The following is a 27,445-nucleotide window of genomic DNA, read 5'->3' as shown; positions in this document are numbered from 1 at the left end:
TTTTCCCAAGTTTTGAGGCATTCACCTGCCTCTACAGAGAACTTCAACATATTCCGTATTGTTATCAAGTTGGAATGAGTAATCGGATCTCCGTATAGAAAGTTCATGATTAGAGTGAGTCAGTGCGGCTCCCCCTCGCGGCACAACTTCACCGGCAATATTAATAGGTGTACACAAATTGGACACCATGCCGGGCGCGGTATTGTGGCTTGGAAAACAAAAGAGCCTCGCCAACTAATAGCAGTTTGTAATGGCTGAATACAGCGCTAAAGCTGGTTCATTTGGCCTCCACTGTAATTATGTTCGGACGAATTTGGTGAGTAGGTTATGAGCCAAATTAATGTAAGTGCATCAATCGTAATTGGTAGCCTTAGTAACATGAATAGATAACTATGACTGACTGTGCATAAAATGAAATGTGTTCAGTACGACAAGTTTTAAGAAAAAAAAGTTAAGCTACCAAGCGTTTAGTTAGGCGCCTCCATAATAAAGGATCTTAGGATCGCTACACGTTAAGACTACTTAAAAGCATTTAAAACGGGCAGTGCCTCGCTTGCACTATTTGTCTTTATAAAAAGTTTATGAATAAATAGATATAAGTATAAACTGGTCCACACGCGGCGCTACACGACCGCTCGCCACAAGTGCCGGTCACCATGTACGAACAGCGTAGGCTCGTCTAGGGAATTCCTAGTAATGAGGGATTTTCTTTTTATTTTTTTAATTCGTTTCCTAGCTGATGACTAGATGGCGCTAACCTAGACAGGTGAATGTAAGGGACGGAACGTCCTATCTAATCAAATTCATATAATTTTCAGATCGTATAATGAAACGTTTTTGTTATCAACAATGAAAAAATATATAAAACTAGCTGTTGCCCGCGACTTCGTCTGCGTGAGCAATATAGAACTTCCAATTTCGTTTATTTAATCATTCATTGCTCAACCCCCGTAGGTGATAGCGTGATAATATATGGCCTATGTGTTGAACCGGCCCCCAGGTAATAGTAATGCAAAATTTGATTTAAATCCATGCAGTACTTTTCGAGTTTATCCGGGACAAACATACAGACAAACAGACATATAGACAAAAATTCTAAAAACTACATATTTGGGCTCAGAATCGATTATGGATCACCCCTCAAGTATTCTTTTAAAAAAATATTCAATGTACAGTTTTGACTTTCCTATCATTTTATTATATGCATAAAATAATGAATTAAAGGAGAAAAGAAGTTAGTCAGATTATAATGACGAATGTCAAGAGAGATTTTGAAACAATTTGTCCAGAAATCTGATATTCTTGGGTCTCGGCTCAAAGGGCACGTTGTAACTTTTTTTTTAACTTAACAACGGTCACTCACTGACACTGAATTTGTTATTTTTAATTCTCAAATAGAAATCCTTCCATTGTTGTGACGTTTCAGTCGCCTTCCTCGAGGCACAGCCAGTCCAGCAAGGCGAGGAGTCCTGAGGCTCGGTCTCCACATCTCCTGCCGCCGATCTACAACGGCACCGCGACTTTTTCAGGTAAACTAACTGCTTTCCTCACTGCACAGTGAGTCACTGCCTCTAACGCGACAATACTTGTATACATTGGTTGGTAAACCACGGAGATATATGCGAACAAACAAAAAATTAGAGCATCTGAATGGACCGCCTCCTTCTTGTCGCGTCGGTAGATAAACGCGACCTGGCTGGTGGATAGGAAATAATATAAAACGGACGTTTCCAGAAAATAATGTCAAAAAAACTGAATCATTCAATATGTAAAGTTTTGAAATTAAACATATATAATTGTATATAGAAGTGAACACTATGAAAAGAGTATTGATATTGTAAAAAAATATAGTAAACTTAACTTATCAAGAGACTTTGAAAAATAGGTTAGAGTAAAATGTAATGAAATTTCCCGCAGCAGGACACAAGCTCCCGGTGTGTCAGCCGGCTCAAGACGGAGGATGGTCACGTTTCCACAGCGAGTGTCGCCAGAAGCACTCCATGTACCTGGACTGGACTGCAGTGAGGACCGACACCAAAACTGGTTCGAAAATAAACATTATCGCCAAGAGTAACTATTATAGTAATCTGTGGTATAAGGTAGAAAGCAGCTTAGACGATGTAATGTATGAAAAGGTAGGGAAAATGCTTGAGCATGGTTTTCGTATACTGCACTTTTGGCAGTCGTCAAGGGTTCGCCTGTTGACGATAGTGAACGTAGGATAAAGTAAATAAATTATGTGTTACTTAAGTATAAGGAACTTGGAAGAACTGATCGTGGTTTAAAACACCGAAGGCACAAGATCGCACGGACTTTTTCCAATATGGAGTAAAAGATTCGTCGTCTTCCGACCTGTACATAGACTTAAGACGGACGGACAGAAAGCCGTGGAGGCAAATCATCCTCTCCAGATACTACCCTACTGCTGACCGCGATCCTCCGATATGAGGGACCGACTCAATGTTTGCAATGATTGAGGAATGTAATCTCTACCAACATGTAGGTAGAACAAACTCACAGGTATTGTTGGTGCAACAAAGCCGGTTTTAATAATCCATTGCTTTTGTGCCGCGTAATAGAATTAGCGATACTTGACATCAAAGCACTCCACAATGGAACAGAATGAAAGCATTCGAGTATTGACAACAACACTCATTTGACAATACCTAAATGAATTGCAGAGAATGTTAGACAGGAATGCTTCAAAGCTAATAAATGCAGTTCAATCAAACAAAATCGTTCTGTATTGTTTAGTTCCACGTTGTTCATATTGGAATGAGTTCTAATGAAAAAAAGAAATCAAGGCACTAAAATGTATTTTGATGTATATTTCATGGTATACTATTTTCTTTCGTATGTACCAAAGCGCAAAACGTAAACGAATGTGTTGCTCTTAATACCCGCGTACTCTTGACGCAAACGCTCTAATTGCAATATATGAACGATAACAGTTAACTGCAACTGATATTTGATGCACTAATTGGACGTACCTGTAAGCTCGTAACGTCAATTAAACATTTTTCATTCTGTTAGGGTCAGCACATAACGTCGACTTTTCGGTTGCTGTTCTATTCATAATCAATCCTAAGAAATAAGCAGTGCCTTTGTACTTGATTGTTCTAATTTTCTTCTTGTCTTTGAAACTGTTTAATAAATAAAATAGTAATGGGGCAAGGTTCGTATAAAATATCGCATATCCTGAGAAATATGTTCCTACGTTCAAGTAATCTTTAGATTAGCATAAAGCTACACTAGTGCCGACGTCTGTGTCAGATGTCAGTGGATTAGCTGCGATATACACGAATAATTTTATCAGTGCGATGTACTGCATAGCCGAACTCCAACATTTGTGGTGACGACACGACGACGCAGGCTCTGGGCAGAGGAAAGGATTCGTGTCCGCCGCGTCTTGTCTGATGGAGCGCCGGGCGTCAGAAAATCGTCCGCATTCGCAGTCTGACCGTGCCCTAACTGCGATATTCGAATGTTAATAAACTAATTCAATCATGCAATATGAAATTGTTAACTGAGATGGAAAAACTAAAGAATTTCAACCAGTATCAGCAAATAGGAAAACCAAATTTTTTTTTTTTGATATTTGTAAGATTTTAATGAAAAGCTCTCATCTGTCGGATGCACGGAACGGAATGTTCAACATCTGGTTAGTTGAGACCTCCCTATTCCATCTAGTTGCAGGGAAAACAATTTGTATGTGTTAGTTAGGATGGACCTGACAACTGTACTAGAAAATATGCGTTCAATGGTATTTGAACATGCGGATCGCTTTAGAGAGTATTTTATTTAGATTTGATCTATGCGTTATTGGATTCTTCAGACTATTTTTCAGTTGACTGAATAAACAAAAATATGTAGTGTAGGTACTTGTTAATTCGGCTGATTGTGTTAGTGCATAGTGCACGATGCACCGACGAGTTCTAGATGTGCGGGAGTGGGCGGCTCGTGACCGGGAGGGGGTTCAGCTGTGCTCAGCGATAGCCTGATATGATACTAAATGAATATGTCAACTTACAGGAAACATTCCAAAGCGAGAAAAAGCGAAATCCATGACGTCTTTTAAAGGTAAATAAGCAAGGAATCTTTTTGTAGACCACGATTTAAATATTTCGACATTTATAGTTCGGCCATTCAGAGAATGCGTTCCTGACACGTCGCGATTGAACTGACGACGTAATAACATTCATTGATTATTGATATAATAATGTTGTTTTAATGCTCCTCAATTGTTAAAACGGTAAACAACCAGCAAAAATATTTTTATCGTAACTGCAACGCCATTGCAAAGTTACGTCGTCAGTTCAATCGCGACGTGTCAGGAACGCATTCTCTGAATGGCCGAACTATAGTAGGAAATATATACTTAAATAAAATTTTTGATTGTACCACAGATGCAGAAGAACAAGAAGTGGCAGAATATTTGGAAAACAATAAAGATTTCTTGGAAGCCTTTATTTTGGAGCGAGTTCCTGCTGAGGTACTTGAGAAATTGTTGCATAAGAAACTTAAGAAGACTTTCGTAAGTAAAGTGATTTCTAGTCATTTCATAAATATTTCTTCACATTATGCTCAAAAATTACAAAACTATATATTTTAGATACACAGTTTTGCATTTTTCTTAGTCTTAATACCAGGATATGTTATAAGTTTTCATGGGGGGTCTCTTCTGTGTAAAATATTGCGTCTTTCTTTCAGGTGAAGCCATTGACGCCCAATCATACCCCAGTGATCCATTGCAGAAAACCGGATGCTTGCAAAAAGGAAATGTTTAATGTAAGCCTTCTTTAATAGATTTGTTCATTTCATCCAAAGATTTCATCATTTCTATAATTCCTGGTTTGTTACTAAAACCAGGTAAATAAACCATTTATCCCGTGAATTCTGCGAACTGTTATTGAATTTTGATGTTTATCAGAGCAAGCTCCTTGCGTTGGAAATTGCCTAAATACACAGCATCGGTTCCCAGCGATTAGGCGCTCAAAACCGTGTTTGCATCACGATTTCAAGCTGCATTTCCACTCGAAGCGTGCAAGGGATGCTTGTTAATAACCAATAACAGTATCATCATCATCTGACGAGCGTTTTCCCAACTACGTTGCTTACTTCCAGTTTGATGCAGTTTAGTAAGAGTGTTTTACATGGATCGACTGCGTTTTCAACCCGAGACTGGCCAATAGGAAACGGTCTAATTGCATCATTTATTCTCTTACGAATAACAGAAAGGTCAAAACGAAAAATCCGAAAAAAGTTGGAGCTTACACAGATGGTTACGAATTAGCCAGAAGATTCTCCGTAAGCCAATAGAATGGTGTAACTTTAGCCGGCTGTTCACTATGGGATATAATAATAGGTCTTTACCTATGAAATTGCCGTTTTGTATGAAAAAATGTAAACGTTTTTTTTCATGTATTTTTTATTTGTACTTATTAAAGTAATTACCCATGCAATCAATGCCTCTTTGCCAACGCAGTGGCAGTGAATTGATGCCCTTCTTAAAGAAATTAGCTGGACGGGAGGCAACCATTTGTTCAAAGGCATTTTTTACTGCCTCTCGGGTACAGAATTTTTTACCCGACAAAAACTTATCCAAATTCTGGAAAAAGTTGTAGTGTGTGGGCACAAGGTCTGGTGACTGGCGGACGACGGAAAAAATCATTCATTTGTGTGTCTGTTGAGCAGTTCAAGGCACGACTCGACGCGTACTTCGCGCTAGCGTTCATTGAGTTCGTGGGACACCCATTTGTTAAGCTTTTTTACCTTGCCAATTTGACGCAAATGGATCAATATTGTTTTGACGCTAACGTCGAAAGCTTTAGCCGTAGATTGTGTATCATCAGCTTTCACAATCGCCTTTAATTCATCGTTGTCGACCAAAGTTTTCGGTTCAACTTTCAGGTCGAAATTTCCAAAACGGAAGCGAGCACACCAACAACACATGGTGCGTTGGTTAGCAGTGTTAGCTCCGTAAACGTCGTTGATGTTACGTGCCGCTTGTGCCGCGATGCTGCACCACGGTTCTCATATTCCATATTAACTTGATTTTTTAACGTATCCACGATGAAGAAGAAGATTGAAATGCGATGACCATGTAGCACTAATCAATAAACTAATGACTACTTTTGTAAGATGAATTCCATGTTTTTTTAATAAAATTAATTTGAAATTACAATTCTTAGCCAAACAAAAAATATTATGATTTGAAATGGCCATTACCGCAGAACGGCAATTTCATAGGTAAAGGTAAAACCTAATATATGTATATTGTTATGCACAGTGAATGAAGGCTTTAGTTTGAAAGTACTTTCCAGGATCTGGTGAGAGTAGTGCAGGAGCAGCCGAGCGAGCACGCGGTGCTGTGGCGGCTGGCGCAGCACATGAGCCGCGCGCTGGGCGCCGACGCGCACCGCCTCTACAAGCTCTACCCTGATCACACCACCTTCGTGCAGTTCTTCGTGGTGGGTCCCAGTCCACTAACGATACCTTACTTAGCGTCGCTCAACTGGCTTGTAGGGACGCAAATAGATTACAAAATTAAGGGGTATCATCTTCTAATTTGATTTTTGTGGTTCGTAAAAAACATTTCATCGTCACTATTTATTACATAGTAGCTGTTCTCAATCCTTTGCACTAGTCATACAAAATTCTATCAACTCGTAGTTACTCTTCAAGAGGAGTAAGGAGACAAATACACTTGTAGTTAAATATATTTTATATTACAGCAATCTCAAGACGACGTGCGGAGTTTGGTTCGAGCATACACAGAGCAAGTACGTCTCGTACTAGAAGTGGCAAAAGCCGGTACATGTAGACGCGTATCGAGATTTGAGAATCCGCGAATATTCCCGCAGACTCCAGTAGCACTGTTTAGATCTTTGGGGAAGAATGTGGTGAGTGAACTGGAAAAAACACTCATAACTTTTTTTTTTAATATTTATGAGAGAATGTCTTGGTCTTGGGAGGAGTTAATCAGCTAATAAACAATGAATAAGGTAGCTTATATAATTTTAGAAACAAGCCAACCACGTGATGTACCAGCCTATCCTGACGAAGACCGGTAAGACGGCCTATGTCCTGGAGATGTGGAGAGTGAAGGACAGGTTCAAGGATATTGACGAGGAGATCAGCTCCAACTTCCTCGTGCTCGGCAGTGTGGCACTGCACTACTGTAACTTGTACCTCGATAAGAAAAGGGAGAGAAATATGTCCGATTTCCTTTTGGACGTTGTGAAGTAAGTGAATCATCGTCTATCCAGATGGCATTTTAGCGTCTTAAAAAAATATGATATATTTATATCACAGCTGACACTTAATTTAAATAATCTATATATATAAAAATGAAACCCGCTTTCCGTTGTCACGACATAACATGAAAACGGCTTGACCGATTTGGCTGAAAATTTGAGGGGAGGTAACTTAGACCCGGGAGAAGGTTTTAGGATAGTTTTTGTCACCATCCGGCTACGGGACGCGGGTGAAACCGCGGGCGAAAGCTAGTAAATACAAATACAAAACCCAGTAAGTGAGGTGGCGAGTCTCCACCTGCCATTTTTACATGTATTTAATACATTGTCATCGGCAGGTGCCATAGTTTCCGTAGTTTCCCCATTCCTAGTCCATTAGCATTCCATCACAATAGCCCAAGTAGTTTTCATCCATAGTTAGCAATAGTTTAGCACTGAACCGGGGATTGTCCTAGGGGTACATTTCTGTAGTGTATACAGGGATAATCGTGGGTTTTGTGTCACCATTTCATTAAAGTTGTCTCAAAACGGCTTCAGCGTGTTGGCTTCGGCCCCACGTTCGCCTCCCAAAAATCCGGGACTCCATAGTCCCGAGGTCTGGTAGAGACATACAAATATAATACTTAATTAACTAAACAAACAAATGTACCCGTTTCTAAACGTAACTGTAGGTAGACATTACATATATTTATTATTTTTTTCTACCCACCTTGTATTAATCTTTTGAGTAAAAACAAAAGGCAAGTATTTTCAAACGTTGACATTAACGTGCAACGTTACAATACATTGTGTGTTAATTGTGAAACTGTGGACATTGTATTCTGCAAAGACGCCCACTAAGCCTAATACATTTCTTGATAATTTCAGGGCGATATTCGAAGAAATGGACTCACTTGAAAAGCTTATTAAAAGGATTTTACAATTCGCCCAGCGCCTGGTCCGTGCAGATCGGGCGTCTCTATTCCTGGTGGACTACAGGAATTCTGAGCTGGTCTCCACTGTGTTTGACCTGAAGTACGAACCAGGTCAAGACCGGGATATGGAGAAGAAGGAAATCAGAATGCCAATCAACAGAGGTATCGCGGGCCACGTGGCGCTGTCGGGGAAAACTATGAACATTCCAGATGCTTATTCTGATCATCGGTTTAACAAGTAAGTTAGAATAATAATTCATTAATGGCAATTGCTTTGTGAAAATCGAATCACCGTGTGTTTTCACAGCTCCCGACAAATAACTACTGTCCCTTTGGAATAAGGATTTTAAAAAATTAATACTGATTAGAAGTTGTATCTAAATTGAGATCTCTCAGTGACTTTTTCAGTATCTACAAAAATATGTCTGGCGCTGACTTCGAAATGTTTTACAGGGAGGTTGATGAAGCAACTGGCTACAAAACCACTAGCATACTATGCATGCCGATCAAGGTGCGTGGCAGAGTCATAGGCGTAGTGCAGATGGTCAACAAGCGCAACGGCGACCCCTTCGATCGAGAAGATGAAGAATATTTCGAGCTATTCTCCACATTCTTTGGCTTGTCTCTTCACCAGGCCATGCTTTATGATACGATCAGGATGAAGGAGCAGAAGTACAGGGTCGCTCTTGAGGTCCTGAGCTACCACAACACGTGCAGAGATAATGAAGTGCTGGCAATGTTGGCAGACAAAGAGCCAATATCCATAAACCTTAATGACTACTACCTCAATCCTTACAAATTGAGCGAGTTCGAGAAGTGCAAGTCTGTCATCAAGATGTTCAGCGACTTGTTCGGTCTGGCCAACTTTGATATTGTGACGCTGACGAGGTTTGTGCTGACGGTGAAGAAGAACTACAGGACGGTGCCATATCACAACTTCGACCACGGCTGGACGGTCGCGCACACGATGCATGTCATACTGGAGAACGATGAACAAAAGCGCTTCAACTGTAAAATGGTAAGTTCTTGATAGGTATTAATATTTCTTATTTTTGTTTTTTTTTTGGTACAAGTGTATAAAAAACTTGAATCTACTTAATTTCACCACCTTTGATAACGTTAGCATAGCGATAGTTTATGTATGATAGTAACTACTAAGTAACTCGATAACTTTAACCTAATTGATACTTCTATTGCAAGTGTGATCCTAAAATATAAAATTGAAGCAGATTTTAAGATGGGTTTTAGTTCCCTGCATGTTTTCTTGTTTTACATGCCTTGACCTTCATTGCTAAGGGAATACGTATTGTTGAAGAATGTTAGGGTTTATTTATTTTCATCTATACATAGGAGCCTGTAATTCGTCCCAACTTTTACATAAAGGATACATACGCGCCGCCCACTTCTTAGCACGTCCTTACAGATGTGTAAACGCAGCATTCCTTGTTTCATAGTCCGTCCACGCATTGTTTTTCCTGTAGTCATCGAGCTCTTCGTACCACTGCAGTAAGCTGACACTCGTCTGGATCAAATGGCAGGAATATTTCACTCGCTTTCAGTTTTCCACGTAAGCCGGTACTCGTAGAAGGTTGTTGGTTAGATTTCTGAAAGCCCGTTAACATATTTTGGGAGTTTGTCGCCCATGCTTCCGATGTGGGGGAACGGTTGACTTTATTCGGTTACCCCAGCTCCATCAGCCATATATTCTCTCGCGCTGTAATTGGAACGTAAAATATCCATGTTCTCGTGTACTTGGCATCGCAGTAGGCTAGCAGGATGCCCCTTGGGGTCATCCCAATCCTCGTATATGAACATATTCCTTTTTTAAAACTTGTAAATCTGAATTGCAATAATGAACACCTGTGTTAATGCGAAGTTTGTTCGTCTTGTATCCCGATTTTGGGGTTGCTGTCTCATTGTGATTTTCTTTTGAACTTCTGACTATCAGCTAAGATTATATAAATGTCAGCCGGGACCCACAATTAAAATGCAAAAGTCATCATCATCATGATTTATGTGTTTGTGTATGTTGCAGCGTTTAGCCCTGTTCGTGGCGTGCCTGTGCCACGACCTGGACCACCGCGGCTACACGAACCAGTACATGAGCGAGACGGCCTCCCCCCTCGCCGCCATGTACACCACCTCCACTCTGGAACACCATCACTTCAACATAACCGTCACCATCCTCCAACAGGTTAGTGTGCTCCTACGTATTTCGAAAACCCGCTTTTGAGATGGGACTAGAAGCTGTGAAATTGTACCCTCAGTGACTGACCTTAAGTCAGATTATTAGATGATAAAAAAACAGGTTTATTCGAACTTTTTGTACTAGATTAAGAGCAGCTAGTACTGTTTGTTTGTTACTGATAAATTATCTTTGTTGCTTTCTAGGATAAGATGCTTGTTTAGCTAATAGGTTCACTTGTTTCATGCAGGATGGTCACAACATCTTCTCGCACTTCTCCAGCGAGGACTACAAGGAGATCCTGGGCTACATCAAGCACTCGATCCTCGCGACCGACCTGGCAGCCTTCTTCCCTAACCTGGCCAAGATCAACCAGCTCCACGAAGGCGACACTCCTCAGTTTGACTGGGAGATACAGACTCATATGTAAGTCATGTATTAAATACTGTTTGTTAGTTTTTAATTACATTTATTTTTAATGGTCATGGTCATTATTTGGAAATGATCAATTTACAGGTTTTGCAAAAAAATATGTTTCACTAAGTATATCCGCGATTCGGTTCTAACTTTATATAAAAGTAGCTTATTTTCGTCTATGAAGTACAGTTGATTACGTTGAAGTCGATTCAGTCTTAGCATCTCTAGTGTGTGACAATGATTACACAGTCTTACAAGAAGCAGTGCTGTTGCAGGACGCAGGTGCCCCATGTTGTTCTACATTTGCACATACTGTAATAAAGTAGTTTGATGTCGTTTCTATCTCGAGCATTATTTTAAAGTGTCCTCTTACCGTGCAAATCGAAATAACCTAGTCTTACTTTATTATTCAGATTAGGGTGAGATTTCACCAGAATGGTTCGCGTAGGTACACAATTTGTTGCTGCTTGCTAGATCAAGTCGATCAGGACAACCATTTATGTTGCTTATAATTTTGCTTACCTCCCCCTTCTCATTCCCAGGGAACTAGCGATGGCAATATCCATGACAGCCGCCGACCTGTCAGCATCCGCCAAGCCCTGGTGCATCCAGATCAAGACCGTGAATGTCATCTTCGAGGAATTCTACGATCAAGGAGACAAGGAGAGAGCTGCGGGGAGGGAACCCATCCCTATGATGGACCGGAATAAGCCTGAGGAGCAGCCTTCTAGCCAGGTCATTATATTCTTGTATATCAAGAATTTTCAGATTCCATCCATAAATAGCATTATCAAGAAATACCGATTTTGAAAAGTATATTTGAAAAGTACATTATCTATTAGATAATGTAATCATGAAAGTAATTTACAGGGTAACAAATATATTTATGTGGGATATAGTTCAGAGTAAAAACAGGGTTTCGAATAATAACTTTTTTAATAGATCTCAAGCGCACACAGAACATTACTCAGGAAAAACCGCCATCTTCTTACTCGTCGTACCACAGACAACATATTATAATTTTTAATGTGTTCCGTTTCCCACACTCGGCCGTCCTGCTCTCCTGTCTGTCCTCAGACACCCTTCCTCTTACATACACATTGACAAGATAAACAATATCTTAATAACACACTAACATTTTAGTTCACTTAAATCTTAATACAATTAAATCTTAATCTTAAGTATATCTTTGAACAGTAAACAAAAATAAACGAAACGTCGGGATTAAATAATATTAATATAACGCGATAAAATCCGTAAAAGTAGTTTTATTTAAACAAAAATAAATCAAAACCTTTATTTTAATTCTCCCCATAGTTTTACAATGTTCAGCTTACACTTAGGTGTACATTTTCGTTTAAATGTTTAGCATAACTTTCCACCATGTTACAATTTAGCTTAATTACTAGTTACATAAGACAATACACTCCTTTCATACAATACATCACACATTCAACAACACATACTCATTACATACTCACCTTAATCTTTATTATTCATTATATCCATTAGGCCACCTTTTCTTTTGGTCAGCGGAGCTGGAGGTGTGGTGGGGACCTTCTGTTGAGCTGTTAACTTTCTTCACATTATAGCGATCCTTAAGAAGAAGCTTGGTAATACGATAGGGCCCTAGGTACTTAGCCTTAAGCTTCAGCCCTGATCCAAATTGAGTTCTTTTTATAGCTACTAGGTCTCCAACCTTGTACTTCTGGCTTTTTTTCCTTTTTCTGTTAAAGTATCTTCTGTTTTCCTCCTGTACAGCTAATATTTGTTCTTTAGCCTTCTGACGCAACTCTTCTCTACAGTCATCATACTCTTTAATAGTTTCTTCTTGCAATAACTCCCAATACTCTAATATCTTCTTTACACTTCATTTTAGTACCTATATATATTATAACCTAATGTTAAAGGGGGTGGTATTTATACTCCTTTGAAAGGTGCCATTTAAGGAAATGAAATGAAATCGTTTATTTTGCAAGTTGGACATAAAATCACTTTTTCATCCCACCATCTCGGAAAGAATAGTTTTACCCTTTGATATCTGAGCGCAAAAGCCGTTTTTATCCTCTAGAGCGGCAAAGTGATTTGAATTTAGAACATCGTGTGCAATACTCCATTTTTGACAATCTTGATAAGACTTTTCAAACAAATACACATTAAAGAAATAAAATACTGCTTGAAATAATTATTCGATTATTTAAGTAATTTTTATTATTGTTTTTACATAGATTTTTAACCTCGTTTCATTTTTAAACTGAGTTTTCAAATAAATGGACTTTACTAGGTACTTCTTTTTAATTTGATACCTACTCATATGTGCGCGCCATTTTGTTTTTTTGCATTTCCTCGATGAGGTGGAATGAAAAGTTACGTGTTGCACTCGAGTGCAAAGATTTTTCACCTTGTGCTCTTTTGATTCCCTCGCTATCGCTCAGGATTCTAGTTATTGAAACACTCGCTACGCTCGTGTTTCAATTTTAGAATCCTTCGCTTGCTCGGTCATCAAAATTGAGCCCGCGGTTAAAAAGCAACTTTGCACTTTTGTATAACAAATAACTATTACACGTCATTAAAAGGCTCTTTGCACTCTACCAACATGCTTGTACCATACACCTGGTTCTTCAATAGAAAGTTTGGTTAGCATCGGAATGATGATTCGGTGCACCCTCTCAACCTGACCGTTACCTCTTGGCACTCCAGTTGTGATTGTACTATGCTGAATATTCTCTTGCTTACAATATTCTTCAAATTCGTTACTGGTAAAGGCTGTGCCTCTATCAGTTATAAATCTTCTCGGGTTCCCAAAGGTTTGCTGATGTATTCTTATAGTTTCAGCTGATGATGTGCTTTTAGTAGGAAAAATCCAAACAAATTTTGTGAATGCATCAATAATAGTTAAAATATAAGGTGCTTTATTATTACCTGCCAGGACTTGAATGGAGGGTAGTATTGCGTTTATAGATTACAATAGTAAATATAATTTATTGATTATTTGTCATATTTTTTTATAAAAAAAAATACGAATAAATTTGACTTAATTGATTAGTTTAAAACCATCCAGCAGAGTTGCGCGTTGCCACTCTTGCAGAACAGATAGAAAGAGATAGCAGTGCGTAATTTGTGAACCACGTTATGCAGAGTACAGCCAATGTTAATTTAACTTGTTTACTGTCTCAAATTGAATTGACTGTTCCGGGGAACGAAATTTCTTCACTATTGTAATCAATAAACGCAATACTACCCCCCATTCAAGTCCTGGCAGGTAATAATAAAGCACCTATAGGATTCTTGTTGCCCGTTATCAAATACAAAATCCACACCTTTCTTTAGTAAGTCATTAAGTGGTTTTGCTATACTAGCATAGTGCTCTATATATTTTCGGAAGTAAGATGTCAATCCTAAAAAACTTTTAAGTTGCTTACATGACCTTGGTTCAGGGAACTTCATAACTGCATCTGTCTTCTCCGTGGTTGGTCCCACTTCCCCATTCTTAATGACATGGCCTAAATATTCTATTTCAGGCTGCAACAGCTTAACTTTCTTCCAATTTAACCTTAGTCCATACTGTGAGGCTACATCCAAAACTTGTTTTAAGCGATGCAAGGCTTGTTCTTCATCTGCTGCTGGAATAATAATATAGTCTATGAAAATCATCATTATCCTCTGTGCTATCAACTCCTGAAAAATCACATTAACGAACCTCATAAAATACTTCGGACTAACTGAAAGGCCAAATGGTGCACGGAGAAACTCAAATTGCCCATGATGAGTAACAAAGGAGGTATATGGAATTGACTCTTCACTTATTTTCAAATGAAAAAATCCATTTTTTCAAATCAAGTACACTATACACCTTCGCATTACCTAAACGGTCAATAAGGTTGTCTATGATTGGCAGTGGATATTCATCTTTAACAATTTTCGAGTTCAGCTGTCGATAATCCCATCTTTCTTTTTTACGAGCACAAGTGGACTAGAGTATTCACAAAAACTTACCCTGATAATACCGTCTTTTAACCATTCATCAAATTGTTTTTCTACAATACCCTGCTCCGTGTATGACAGCCGCCGAGGTCTTTGTGCTACAGGTATATCGTCTTTAAGTATAATCTTGAGCTGCAATGGGGCTTCTTTCACCTGAACTGGATGGTAAGTATCTATACACTGGTATACTTCCTGCCTTATCACTGGATTGACAATATATTCTAGCAATGTTTCCTTTTCATCTGAAATACAATTAACATTAGCTAACCACTCACATTCACCTTTGTATATGGTCACACATCCTTCATTCATCAACATCGTTACACCTTTCAAAAATTCGTGACCTATAATTACATCATGTGGCATACAGTCTCTAGGTATGATGTGGAAAGTGACACCGTCATAACACTGTCCATCTATAGTGATTGCTGTCGTAATTTTACCCAAAGACTGCACTTGCGAACGTCCAAGTCCCGTTAGCGTTAAACCACCGACATTAAATTCTACGTTGAACAACTTAGAGCATAGTTCCGCTGCTATTAGGTTTACGTCGCTACCTGAGTCTATCAACGCATTATAACTATGATTTCCCGACATTATTACTGTTTTCACTGGTTTTCCGAAGTTTTTAACGCACTTTAAATCTTTGTTTGCGATCTGCATAACCTCCGAATAGACTAAGTTTGACATTGACGTTTCAATGACATTATCACTGTCACGACCGCTACACCATAGACATAATATTAGTAAACAGGACTGCGCATATAAACCCAAAAAACGAGCCGAGTGAAACAGTTAGTACGGAGGCTGTCTGTCCCTTTCTAATAGGGTGACTATGAGATTAAGCTATGTGAGACAAATCCGAATTTGCTAAGATTATTAAACACAGATTAGTATTGAAGTTTTAACTTACGCAGTTTGTGACCTTAAGATACTAATAAAGGCTTTTAATAATTAGCGGAAATTAGCAGTATAAAAGCAGGAAGATTCGAAGTGAAGACTGTTTTTTTTGTATTTCTACTTCATATATAGACTGCTGAGCCATTTATGTCGCCTTTCTTCATTTTTTGGGAAGCTATAACAATAGTACAACAGTTTTAAAATCCATCACCCATATTTTGACTTGTTACAAGAATTCATGGGCACCCTAGTTGTTTGGTTTACGAAAATGTTATTATTAGCTAACCTGTGGAACGATATATTGCAACCACCATAGGATTCACTTTTGCAAGTAGAAACGCAACACTTTTTCACCATTTTAACAGTTTAAATTGATTTAATACAAAAAAATATAAACAAAATTTTAAATGCTGATTACGCGCCAAGAATGTTCAGGGTTACCGCTAGAAAATAAAAAAAAGCAAAATAAAAATTTATGTTGTTTATGTTTTAATAATAAATACGAATAAATTAATGCGATTGTTATTAATTTGTTGACTTACAATTGTTAAAAAAAGATAAAAATATAAGTGATTCAATTGTTTTTTGGGAAGACATAACTTTTGATCACAACATTTTTTTATGCTGGCAAGGTGTTAGAAAGAGACAAACAGCCTCCGTTCGAACTATCCCTCTCGGCTCGGATTTGCCTCTGTGTATTATGCAACCAATTTAGTACCTTATTGCGTTAGAATAGAGTTCATTTTCGTAAATATATATTTTGAGCGTGCGCAATCTTGTTTAGTAATATTATATCTATGCGCTACACTCGCACTGATTGGTAGCCGCGGACGATGACGTTCCGAACATGGCCGACCGCTGCTTCGTCGTCATCGATATACAGTCCATAGAAATAATATAGTAAACAGGACTGCGCACCTTTACCCAAAAAACGAGCCGAGTGAAACAGTTAGTACGGAGGCCGTCTGTCCCTTTCTAATAGGGTGACTATGAGATTAAGCTATGTGAGACAAATCCGAATTTGCTAAGATTATTAAACACAGATTGGTATTGATATTTAAACTTATGCAGTTTTTGACCTTAAAATACTAATATAGGCTTTTAATAATTAGCGGGAATTAGCAGTATAAAAGCAGGAAGATTCGAAGTGAAGACTGTTTTATTTTGTATTTTTGCTTCACACATAGACTGCTGAGCCGTTTATGTCGCCTTTCTTCATTTTTTGGGAAGCTATAACAATAGTACAACAGTTTTAAAATCCATCACCCTTATTTTGACTCATTACAAGAATTCATGGGCACCCTAGTTGTTTGATTTACGAAAATGTTATTATTAGCTAACCTGTGGAACGATATATTGCAACCACCATAGGATTCACTTTTGCAAGTAGAAACGCAACACTTTTTCACCATTTTAATAGTTTAAATTGATTTAATACAAAAAAATATAAACAAAATTTTAAATGCTGATTACGCGCCAAGAATGTTCAGGGTTACCGCTAGAAAATAAAAAAAAGCAAAATAAAAATTTATGTTGTTTATGTTTTAATAATAAATACGAATAAATTAATGCGATTGTTATTAATTTGTTGACTTACAATTGTTAAAAAAAGATAAAAATATAAGTGATTCAATTGTTTTTTGGGAAGACAAAACTTTTGATCACAACATTTTTTTATGCTGGCAAGGTGTTAGAAAGAGACAAACAGCCTCCGTTCGAACTATCCCTCTCGGCTCGGATTTGCCTCTGTGTATTATGCAACCAATTTAGTACCTTATTGCGTTAGAATAGAGTTCATTTTCGTAAATATATATTTTGAGCGTGCGCAATCTTGTTTAGTAATATTATATCTATGATACAGTCATGGACACAGACACATAATTAAAGACACCCCCCGACTCGAAGTGAAATAAATAGTTATGGTACTGACATGAGCTTAAGCACGGTATAAACTGTAATTTAATAATTATTAAAACAAACATCACATTGTGTTCTTTAAATTAAGGACAAAAAATATTTTCTTTCTTTAATACTTTAGAAATAACGCTTTATGGGAAATGAACACCAACTTTTGTAGCGGATACTTGGCTGGTCAGCTAATTAAAGACAGTAAATGCCTAGTTAAGAAAAAAAAACGAAAAATAGAAATAGTCGCCATACTTTTTTTAAGTGAGTAAAGTATTTATGAGAACTCAAATTAGGTAATAATTCAGGTTCCCTTCATTAACATTTTTCATTTTAGTCCAATCAATACGACTAAAACAAAAATTCTGGTAAGTAAAATGTTTTAGGCTTTTTTAAATAAAGTTTTGTCATGCGGATTCATTCATACCACTTGAACTGTAATAAGGACATGGTAATAAAATTATTATTAAAGATGCTTTGTTAATGGCACTAAAAAAGTCAAGGTTTGAGAACAACTGAAAACCGACGCCAAGGAAAACTTGTCCGCAAACAGACTTCACAGTGGTGTTATAACGAAAATAGAGAACCATTAATATTATTCGGTACGTTTTTTTCGGAGTCATTTGATGCTAGAAGGACGAAAATTACGTCTGCAGAACTTTAAGATAACAGCCTGGTCGGGAAAAACTGTAGTGCATGTGTATCGGAAGATGTTACTTTTGGAAAAGCACCGCGTGGTGTCCATACTGTAGTTGGCGTTTTCTACAGGGGCGTAGCTACCGCCGTATCTGCCGTATCAATTATACGGGGCCCCCGGGCCACGGGGGCCCCAAAAGTGTGTAAAGACAAAAAATAAAAACTTCCTAATTTATTTTATTTTACAAATATCAAAATTCTGAATAGCAATTCTTTTTTTTTCCCGCCTTAAGCGTGCGTTCAAAAGTTAACAACACCCTACATCGTTATGGTGGGCTGCGGGACTTCCCCGTTTTACTTACTTCATCTTCAACTCAGCGGGGAATCCTTCATCGATATCGCGATTTACGTGTACGTTGTTGTACTTTACACTGGATATTAAACCACGGAGTTAGTAGCAGCATAAGGGGGGGGAGAGGGCGGTCCGCCACTGGTACCACGTCTCGGGGGGTGCCATCTCGGTCGACACATATCTGCACGACCAGGATGGCACGGGCAGAAGGGACAAGTCACTGAGGGTGCCATTCTAATCTGCAAAGCCTAGGTTCACTACCAGTCACTGCATGCTATTCAAAGAAGACGGATCGCAATCCATACAAAATTGCCCCACGTCCTATAACAATGTGACGAATCTCAAAAAAAAGATAAAAATGTTAAAAATAATATGGCATACTCTCTAATTTCTTTTTTTCACACCTTCATATGAAAAAAATGCTTTAAAGATTGTTTAGGCGCTGTTACGAAAACATCGTTCATGGGACTATTTATGGAATATTTTATTAAATTATTTTTTTCTCAAAACTTAAAAATTTCACACTGATTTTTAGGGTAAAGTTAGAGAGCTGATATTTTCACAGATGATGTATTTCTGTTGCCGCTATAACAACAAATACTGAAAACTAGAATTAAATAAATATTTTGGGGGGCTCCCATACAACAAGCATGATTTTTTTGTCCGTTTTATAAATAATGGTACCTACGGAACCCTTCATGCGCGAGTCCGACTCGCACTTGGCCGGTTTTTATAAAACATGTTTGGGTTTTTTATATCCCAAATTTCAAAAATAGCTCTTTAAAAGTTTGCAATGACCCGTTTCCGGTTTCTTTACGTTAAATTAAACCTAGCAAAAACCACCACGAATGATTTCTACACGATTTTTAAGTACTTTTATTTACAATTTTAATCCATGATTATTGGGTGCTCAATAGTTAGTCCGCCGCGGGTGCCACCCGATGCTACGCCGCCACCGCACGGAGTGCAGTGCACTGTTTATTTACGCGCTTTATATAAATGTGCATTAAATGAGTGAAAGGAAAATAGATTATCCCAGCGGCGCTGAGAAAAGAAAAAGTTAACAGAAAAGGGAAGAGGTTATAAAAAAAGTGCCATATAAGGGCCTCCAAACAATTTTTTATACGGGGCCCCGACAAGGCAAGCTACGCCACTGGTTTTCTAGCAAAGGTGAAAGTTTCTCTGAACAAGTATTGAAAATGATTTTTATCTGTTAAAACAAAGGAATTTGATAAATTAAAAAAAAAATGATTTTAGTCACTTCCAAAACATGTGATGGAACCAAAGTACAGCAAGAAAGTTCTCAAACGTAGGAGGCGAAAATGTTATAGTGTGGGGCTGGTCGCCACTGTTCAGTGTAAGACCCTTCAGAAAGGTATTATTAAAAATAGGCGAATTCAAGTACTATAATTATTCATAAACAAGCATATCGTTATAAACTAAGCATAATTTACCGGTCAATAGGACTTTCCAAATTAGAAAAGTACTGAGGAACACTGCAAGAGTAGTAAAAATGACTCTTTGATCGGGCAACTTCTGGCGGTTTTGGTTTGGCCTATTGCAAATCCAATGAAACAAAAACTGATAATAGGCGAAAAATACCATGGCAATAAGTCGCACATGGAAAATCGATCAATTTTACACAGATTTTAATTAAGCATGGAAGAAAATTCCCTCAGCGACTTCTACAAAACGGACCGCTTGCTCGTTCAGGGGTGTCGTACTGTTATTGAGGTAAAATGAAATAAACCAAATATGAATACTTATTGAAATGTTTAATTATAGTGTAGGGAATGTTGTTGTAGAAAGGTAACTCCTATTTCTCCTACTCCTAACTATTTCTTCCTCTGAGCAAATGGAGTGTCTTTAATTAGATGGCCAGGCTTCGTTATGGATCATACCGCCCGGGATTCGGATAAAGCGAAAAAAATCTAGGTGCGGGGGATTATTTAATATAGTCATAAGTTTTAACATTTCCTAATACCCTCTTAAATATTTTAAAATAGAAAAGAAAGTTCCCATGGCAATCTGAAAAAAGAAATACAGATGAAATGCCCCAGTAAGTTAAGATTCCAACAGTGTCTTTAATTATGTGTCCATGACTGTATATGTAGGTACTACGTACTAGATAGAACGTTCCGAACAAAAAGCTTACCACACTGAAATGCACTGCAGACTATAACTATGACTATAACAACGACGGAATGCGAATGTGTCTCTCTTTTTTCCAGGTTGGGCTACAGTTTCGCCACGCACGTCTTTCTTCTTGACTTCTTTGATTTTCTCGTAGATTGTTAACTTTTCTTTCAATGCACTATACGTTGTCGTGACATACAAAATTGATTTGTTTACTTGTAGATCTTCAATTCCGTCAATAATATACTGGATGGCGACGTAATCGGGGAATTTCGCTCTTTTTCCTAACTCTTTCATAACCAGCATATAGGTACTGATAGTAACTTTCATCCTTCTTTTTCTTCCGTGTCGACATCAACTCGTGCATTTCTTTCGAGTTGAGATGCTCCGGGAATTCTTTCAACAACGCGGTTTTAAGTTCGTCGTAGCTTCGAAACACCTTCTCGGACCTAAGCCATAGCGCCGCCGTGCCACATAATGATTTACGCGCGATGACTAGTTTCTGCTGTGGAGTCCAATTGAATACTTCTGAATTATCATCAATATCTTGAGCCCATTTTGTAGAAGGATACGTCTTGTCTTCTCCACTAAAACGGGTGATACATTCGAAGTTGTAGAACATGGCGGCCGTTGCCGCCGCTGCTTGCGCGCCTGCCTCGCCTTCGCCTTTCTTGCTGCCGTCTTCAGCCATCGTCTTAGGCACGCGCACACCGTCTTACGTCTTTGTTCGTCTTCAGACCCACGCCTCACGTATTAGCATGGATCCAGCACCGCGAGCGCGCCACACCGGACACGTGCACGCTAACGCCGGTCACTCCGTCGTAACGTCGTAATTATGTCTTACTGCTAGCGTCTTAACTCTGAACGTATCCCGGACGAGCCTCCAAAATTTGTGGGATATAGTTCAGAGTAAAAACAGGGTTTCGAATAATAACTTTTTTAATAGATCTCAAGCGCACACAGAACATTGCTCAAGGAAAAACCGCCATCTTCTAGTTCTTACTCGTCGTACCACAGACAACATATTATAATTTTTAATGCGTTCCGTTTCCCACATTTATTAAGTTCAAAGGCTAAATGATATAATTTCTCAAATCAGTGTCACGTGAAATAAGTCGATGGTATCCGTAAGTACCTACCCAAAAATAAATAAGGGATACGGGCATTGTTTTATTAAATGAAGATCTCCATATCAAAACAATGAGATGATACAGTTTTCTTTAGTTGTAAATTAGTTTTCCAGCTGTGGTTTTTAGTGTGAACGAATATGCGTTCACCCGTTTCATTAAAATCGGCAAAATCATGTGAGTAAATATATTGCAGGAGTACATGTTTCCCTCATATCATATTAAAAACTGGTAAAAAATAATTTAAGTACCTACCGTAATGATGTGCGCAAAGAGAATAAAAAAGTCGTTTTCGAGGAACACCAACCCGTGCACGGGTAATTTTACTGCGAAATGAATGACAGAAATATTGATGTATCGGAAACCGCATCAAACCACTCGAATGAAATACCTTTCGTATTCACGTAAGAAGCTTACTGTAGGAATATAAACATGTAAACTACATTTTCAATAAATTAGTCGACTGTACCATAACAATGTTCTCGTTGCAGGTGGGTTTCCTGAGTCAGATCTGCATTCCCTGCTACAGCATGCTGAGCCACATCCTGCCCCACACGCGCCCGATGTACGTCATGGCTCTGATAAACCTTGACAGATGGAAGGACAGGGCTGACAACATCAACAAACCAACATTAGATTTTTCTCCTATCATGGCTGACTTTGAAAACACCCGTGCTGGACACGAAAATGAGGAGAAGATAAAACCTGAGACAACGCGTGAAGGAATAAAACCAAAACTTAAGATAAAAAGTGAATTATCTCCTGTAACCGAAGTCGTCCATGATTCTCTTATTTGGGAAGACGATGATGATGCAGAGGTCGCACTCACAGAAGGTAACCAGCTGCATGCTGGCGGCATTTGGAAGGACATAGATGGCGATGATTGGATAGATGAGTGGATTAATGAAGAAGGAGTAGTAGTTCAGGGGACGGATATGAAATCTATTGTTGTTAAGGACAATCGAAAGAAAGATGACGCAGCAATGGAGGTTACCTCGAAACCTTCGGTCGTCCGTCAATTATTTTCCTAGTAGCTAATTTTTGTAGAGTATTCTTTCTTCTTTAGATTAATTTATGTTTTTTTTTGCCATTTCGAAAGGCTTAGTAATAAATGCTAGTTTGAGTACTTATCTACTGGTATATTGCTGATCAGTGGTCACTTAATTTAAGCGTAGACCTCATTATAAGGGGTTGTTTTAATTTAATTGTTCTAATAGGATATATGTATTTATTCATTTGTAAACATAAGTACGTACCATACATGTGCAGGCAAGATAATTCGATAATGCACGTATATGAATAGTAAAGAGCCTTTTTAAGAATAGTAGACACATAAATAAATAAACACACTGCTTAAAACTTCATATTTATGTTATTTTATGTGGATTAAAATAAATTACAGCAACAATTTTACAAATAAAATTACTCCAACATTTGCCCATTTTTTCATAATCACAACCAGGTCATTTAGGTTCATCTAGTCAAAGTTTATCACAATATGAATAAATGCATTTTGATCTTTGGAGACAGAGCCAACAAGCCTCGTCTAAGCCAATGTCACTCCTCCTTTGCCAATATTCTGTCCCTTGAGATCGTAGAACGACAAGAAGAAGCTGAAACAATCCACATTTACGTGTTAAACAACGTTAAAAATATATCTATGTATAGGTATTCACCGATATTGGGAAAAGGGCTCAAGCTACTCGTGGCTAGGGCTCCAAAGAGTAGCCCATATCTGCCGTTTACTTGAATCAATATTGAGTTAAACTGACAAAGCAAACTCAACGAAACCGCGTAAATCCGTCTTAATCAGTACGCAGCCCAATAAAATGCAGCTACGTTAATAGACGGATAGTTGCGTGCACTTGAAACTGACGCTGCTGATATTATCCTACCCGGGTCCACGCCCCCTCGCTGCAACTGCTAAACTATGTGTCGGTGCAAACGGGCGACTGATCGCAGCCCCCGGCGGCTGTCGCTCACATTTGTAAAAACATCAGCGTTATCTGCCTAGCATTTTTACAACCATGATTTTATTTATTTGGCAAACCAACAATTGTTTACACGATAAAAATATTAAATACATCCATCATTATACCTCAGCATACTATGAAAGTTCTGTTCTCTATCTAAATGACAACTTGTTTTAAATATTTCACAAGGCGCTAATACTGTCGATATTAAACGTGTCTGATAATATTCATTTCAAATTGTATACATTATTCAAATTGTAAAAACCGGCCAAGTGCGAGTCTGACTCGCGCACGAAGTGTTCCGTACCATTATTTATAAAACGGACAATAAAATTACGTTTGTTGTATGGGAGCCCCCCAAAATATTTATTTAATTCTAGTTTTTCAGTATTTGTTGTTATAGCGGCAACAAAAATACATCATTTGTGAAAATTTCAGCACCCTAACTATCACGGTTCATTAGATACAACCTGGCGACAGACGGAAGGGCGGACAGAGGAGCAAAACAATAGGGTCTCTCTTTTGGTACGGAACCCTAAAAATCAGACCTCAGACTAGTGAGTAAAATTTTTCCGCACCTAGCACCTGGTACCTGAGAATTGGCCCTTGGTCTAAGCTAGCGGGTATGTGTACGTGCGCTAAACACACTAATTCTAACCTAGCATGTATGTTTTGTCCTTCAGAAAATAAGTAAGCTCTGGGGGGTCCTGGGATCTTGCTTGCTATGATGAGGTCGGCTTCCAGTCTAACTGTTATTTTTGCTAACTCTGGTGGTTACAAGGCACGAGTCGTGGAAATTGCGGTAGTGAGTGGCGGCTATCGGCTGCACGTGAATATGTGCGATTTTCTGGGCCGTTTTAGATTTTGATTTTACGGCGAAAAGTGAAATATGGTGACAAATAGACAGACTGACAGCGGAGTCCATTAATAGCCCTTTAAGTAAGTACGTCAAAAAAACTGCTCGTCGCTGGTCACTGCCTGTTGTGGCAGGTTATACATTTGCGTCTCGTTTACGTCGAGCATTCGTCATGTGACGAGTAATAATCACTCTCTGCATTCATTAACTGCCAAGTACGACGGAATGAAACGAGAATTGGATGGTATGTGATTGACATTACCTATGACACAAAGAGTTCGCTCATCCATACGATTGTCAATCCGTTTGCACGAAGTATTGCAGAATCATGGTCAATCGACCTTACTCGAGCCACCAATTAACACGAAAGTTGAGTTTATTTATTGATTGAAGTGCGCCAACAGCGGGTGAGTCTCTGAGTAAGATGCAGGCGTGACTAGTTTCAGATTAATTGTTAAACTACATGTAACATTGTTTAGGTTTATCTTACCTTGAAATCTTTGAAGTAGAAAACACGCAAATAAGATTTGTATCGTTTGTCATAATATAGGTACTTACTGATTTGGTGGTATTCCGAGTTCTTTCTCGATGAAAGCAGTAACTTCTCTAGTGATAACTTTGTTCTCGTCCACTCCTAGATGGCCGATAGACTCTAGGGTGGCCACGGCACTAGGAGTCGACGCCTGTCCGGCGAAGGAGATGTGGCAGTCACCTGACACCACGCATAGGAATTTCTAGAACAGCAATAAATATATGCTCATTGTAGGAATCAATTGAACGAGCATATCGTGTGTACCTATTGTTATAACAAACTTATTAATAATCGGGTGTGAGACTTTTTTGTTTTATTTCCAAATAATATTCCGATAAGTGCTTCCTGTACTATCGCTAGCAAGATCAAAATATTGAGTGACATCTGACATAGTTTAGAATATTCTTTTCCATAATAACAACCTCGTATGAAAAAACACAAATACGACACAACACTGTCTTCAATATGTTTCTACAGTTTATTTACATGAAATAAATAACAAATTCGCTTTCGTTCACAATCTTATCAGTGTGTTGTGTTTACAATTTATATAGTTTCGTAATATTTACCTGACATCGCAACATTATATTATCTAACAATAAGTTATATAAAAAGCCGGCCAAGTGCGAGTCGGACTCGCGCACGAAGTAATTCCGAATATTGTTTATAAAACATTCCTTATTCGGCGAATATTTCAAACTTCTACCTTTTGCCGTTATCGATATCGAGCAAAATAATCAGGTTTGTTGTATGGGAGCCCCCCAAAATATTTATTTTAGTCTAGTTTTCAGTATATTTTGTTATAGCAAACATAAATTCATCATCTGTGAAAATTTCAACTCTCTAACTATCACGGTTCATGAGATACAGCCTGGTGATAAACGGACAGACGGAGTACGGACAGAGGAGCGAAAACAAAAGGGTCCCGTTTTACCCTTTGGGTTCGGAACCCTAAAAATATAATAATACTTACATCCTCTGGTTTTCTGACAACTTTAGCTAGCAAGGGCAGAATCTTGTTGACGAAATCCTTCGGTACTTGGCTGATAGGAATGTTAGTTAAGATCCTTAAGCAAGGCATGTTTGTGCGTGCTGTGTGTTCGTATGTCCCGACGTTACTGGCACTGGCGGCTCGGCGATACGAGTCACCGGTTTTATCAATGTGTTTTCAAGGGCACTCGCTTATCAGTGTAACGACAATTTCTTTTAGGGATGCGCTCGATACAATCTTTAATGATCGTTGTCCGTCATTTGTTGTTCTTTATTTTCCATGCTTTGGAACTTAATTCCGTTCATACCACCAATTTTTGTAACTTTCTTTGGCAATATTAAAATAGTAAAGTGTTTCATTCGCGCCTCAGGCATAGTTATTTGCCCCAAGAGACGTTCACACCTCGTCATCAAACAATATTCATTACCGTCCATGGAAAATCTGTATTTTTCTTAGGAACATCAAGAGGTGTGTGTAAGTTTTGCGTTTCAAATATAATCTGTCCGACTGTCTGTCAAGTAACAAGTAAAGTGCTTATTACATTTGACTAAATTCAGTCGTCTAAATAGGTATGTCTAATTAGGTTTCTAAATGATTTAACGAAACCTACCTTCCTAAATGCGATTACATTTGACTGAATTTAGTAACTAAATCATTTAGATGACTGAATTTAGTCAAGTGTAATAAGCCCTTAAAAGATAAATTGTAAGATTACACGTAGTGTCTACCCTACACTTGTAACGTAAGATTACACGTAGTACCTACCCTACACTTGTAACGCAGGCGTGTTGCGAGCGTCATCTGTTACAACTACTAACCCTCTGCAACAGCAATCATATTTTTTTTTGTACAAAATTAGTTATATATTATGTAATTACTTAGTTATTTCATTGTTATTTGTAATGTTTTTTGACTAGATATGTAGTATCCTCGATGAACTTTAAAAATACTGTCATTTTTTTCATAAATCAATCTAGGAAATATGATATTAATTCATTGGCTGACTTCAAAATCAGAGTAGTTTGTGAAGCTGGGGAGAAAACTTGCTTTGCCACGGTAACAATGTTCTCATTTTCATTTATTCTTGGACAAATATTTATGATCCGTGGGGGGAGTATCCTTATTCAAAACCGTAACCATAAAGTAATGAGCAGAATTTTGAAAATATTTCATTATGAGTAAACTCGAACTTCTATAACATTCATCGCATCTTTATAAAAATATTTCTTCATTTCACCATCCTTTTCATGCGAACAAAGGAATTTCCCAAAGCGATCCAGG

General features: G+C 38.2%; 3 protein-coding genes across 7 annotated transcripts; 1 reads left to right on the top strand and 2 right to left on the bottom strand.

Moving 5' to 3' along the window:
- Nucleotides 1–250: 250 nt before the first annotated feature.
- Nucleotides 251–23,176, top strand: LOC124645412 (probable 3',5'-cyclic phosphodiesterase pde-5). The gene is made up of 15 exons (XM_047185217.1): nucleotides 251–316; nucleotides 1,427–1,529; nucleotides 1,918–2,043; nucleotides 4,033–4,080; nucleotides 4,407–4,534; nucleotides 4,711–4,788; nucleotides 6,324–6,470; nucleotides 6,735–6,902; nucleotides 7,024–7,244; nucleotides 8,124–8,408; nucleotides 8,624–9,188; nucleotides 10,206–10,364; nucleotides 10,606–10,781; nucleotides 11,315–11,507; nucleotides 22,304–23,176. Exons 1-15 carry the CDS (start codon nucleotides 251–253, stop codon nucleotides 22,841–22,843), a joined length of 3,003 nt encoding a protein of 1,000 aa, XP_047041173.1. The 3' UTR covers nucleotides 22,844–23,176.
- On the bottom strand, nucleotides 13,934–15,449 carry LOC124644986. Of its 5 annotated transcripts, none has more exons than XM_047184687.1 (2): nucleotides 14,769–15,449; nucleotides 13,934–14,395 (listed from the first exon to the last, which is right to left on the bottom strand). In XM_047184687.1, exons 1-2 carry the CDS (start codon nucleotides 15,444–15,446, stop codon nucleotides 14,363–14,365), a joined length of 711 nt encoding a protein of 236 aa, XP_047040643.1. In that variant the 5' UTR covers nucleotides 15,447–15,449; the 3' UTR covers nucleotides 13,934–14,362. The 5 variants fall into 5 exon arrangements, with proteins under 5 accessions (XP_047040643.1, XP_047040645.1, XP_047040646.1 ...); XM_047184689.1 differs by having other exon boundaries at nucleotides 13,934–14,392; XM_047184690.1 differs by having other exon boundaries at nucleotides 13,934–14,998; nucleotides 15,083–15,449.
- LOC124644987 (MIF-like protein mif-2) lies at nucleotides 23,166–26,319 on the bottom strand. Its single transcript, XM_047184693.1, has 3 exons — nucleotides 26,147–26,319; nucleotides 25,200–25,375; nucleotides 23,166–23,425 (listed from the first exon to the last, which is right to left on the bottom strand). Exons 1-3 carry the CDS (start codon nucleotides 26,252–26,254, stop codon nucleotides 23,359–23,361), a joined length of 351 nt encoding a protein of 116 aa, XP_047040649.1. The 5' UTR covers nucleotides 26,255–26,319; the 3' UTR covers nucleotides 23,166–23,358.
- Nucleotides 26,320–27,445: the final 1,126 nt, after the last annotated feature.

The sequence above is a fragment of the Helicoverpa zea genome, chromosome 31 (genome assembly GCF_022581195.2).
Source record: "Helicoverpa zea isolate HzStark_Cry1AcR chromosome 31, ilHelZeax1.1, whole genome shotgun sequence".
NCBI lineage: Eukaryota > Metazoa > Arthropoda > Insecta > Lepidoptera > Noctuidae > Helicoverpa > Helicoverpa zea.
This window is presented reverse-complemented; position numbering and strand designations above follow the sequence as displayed.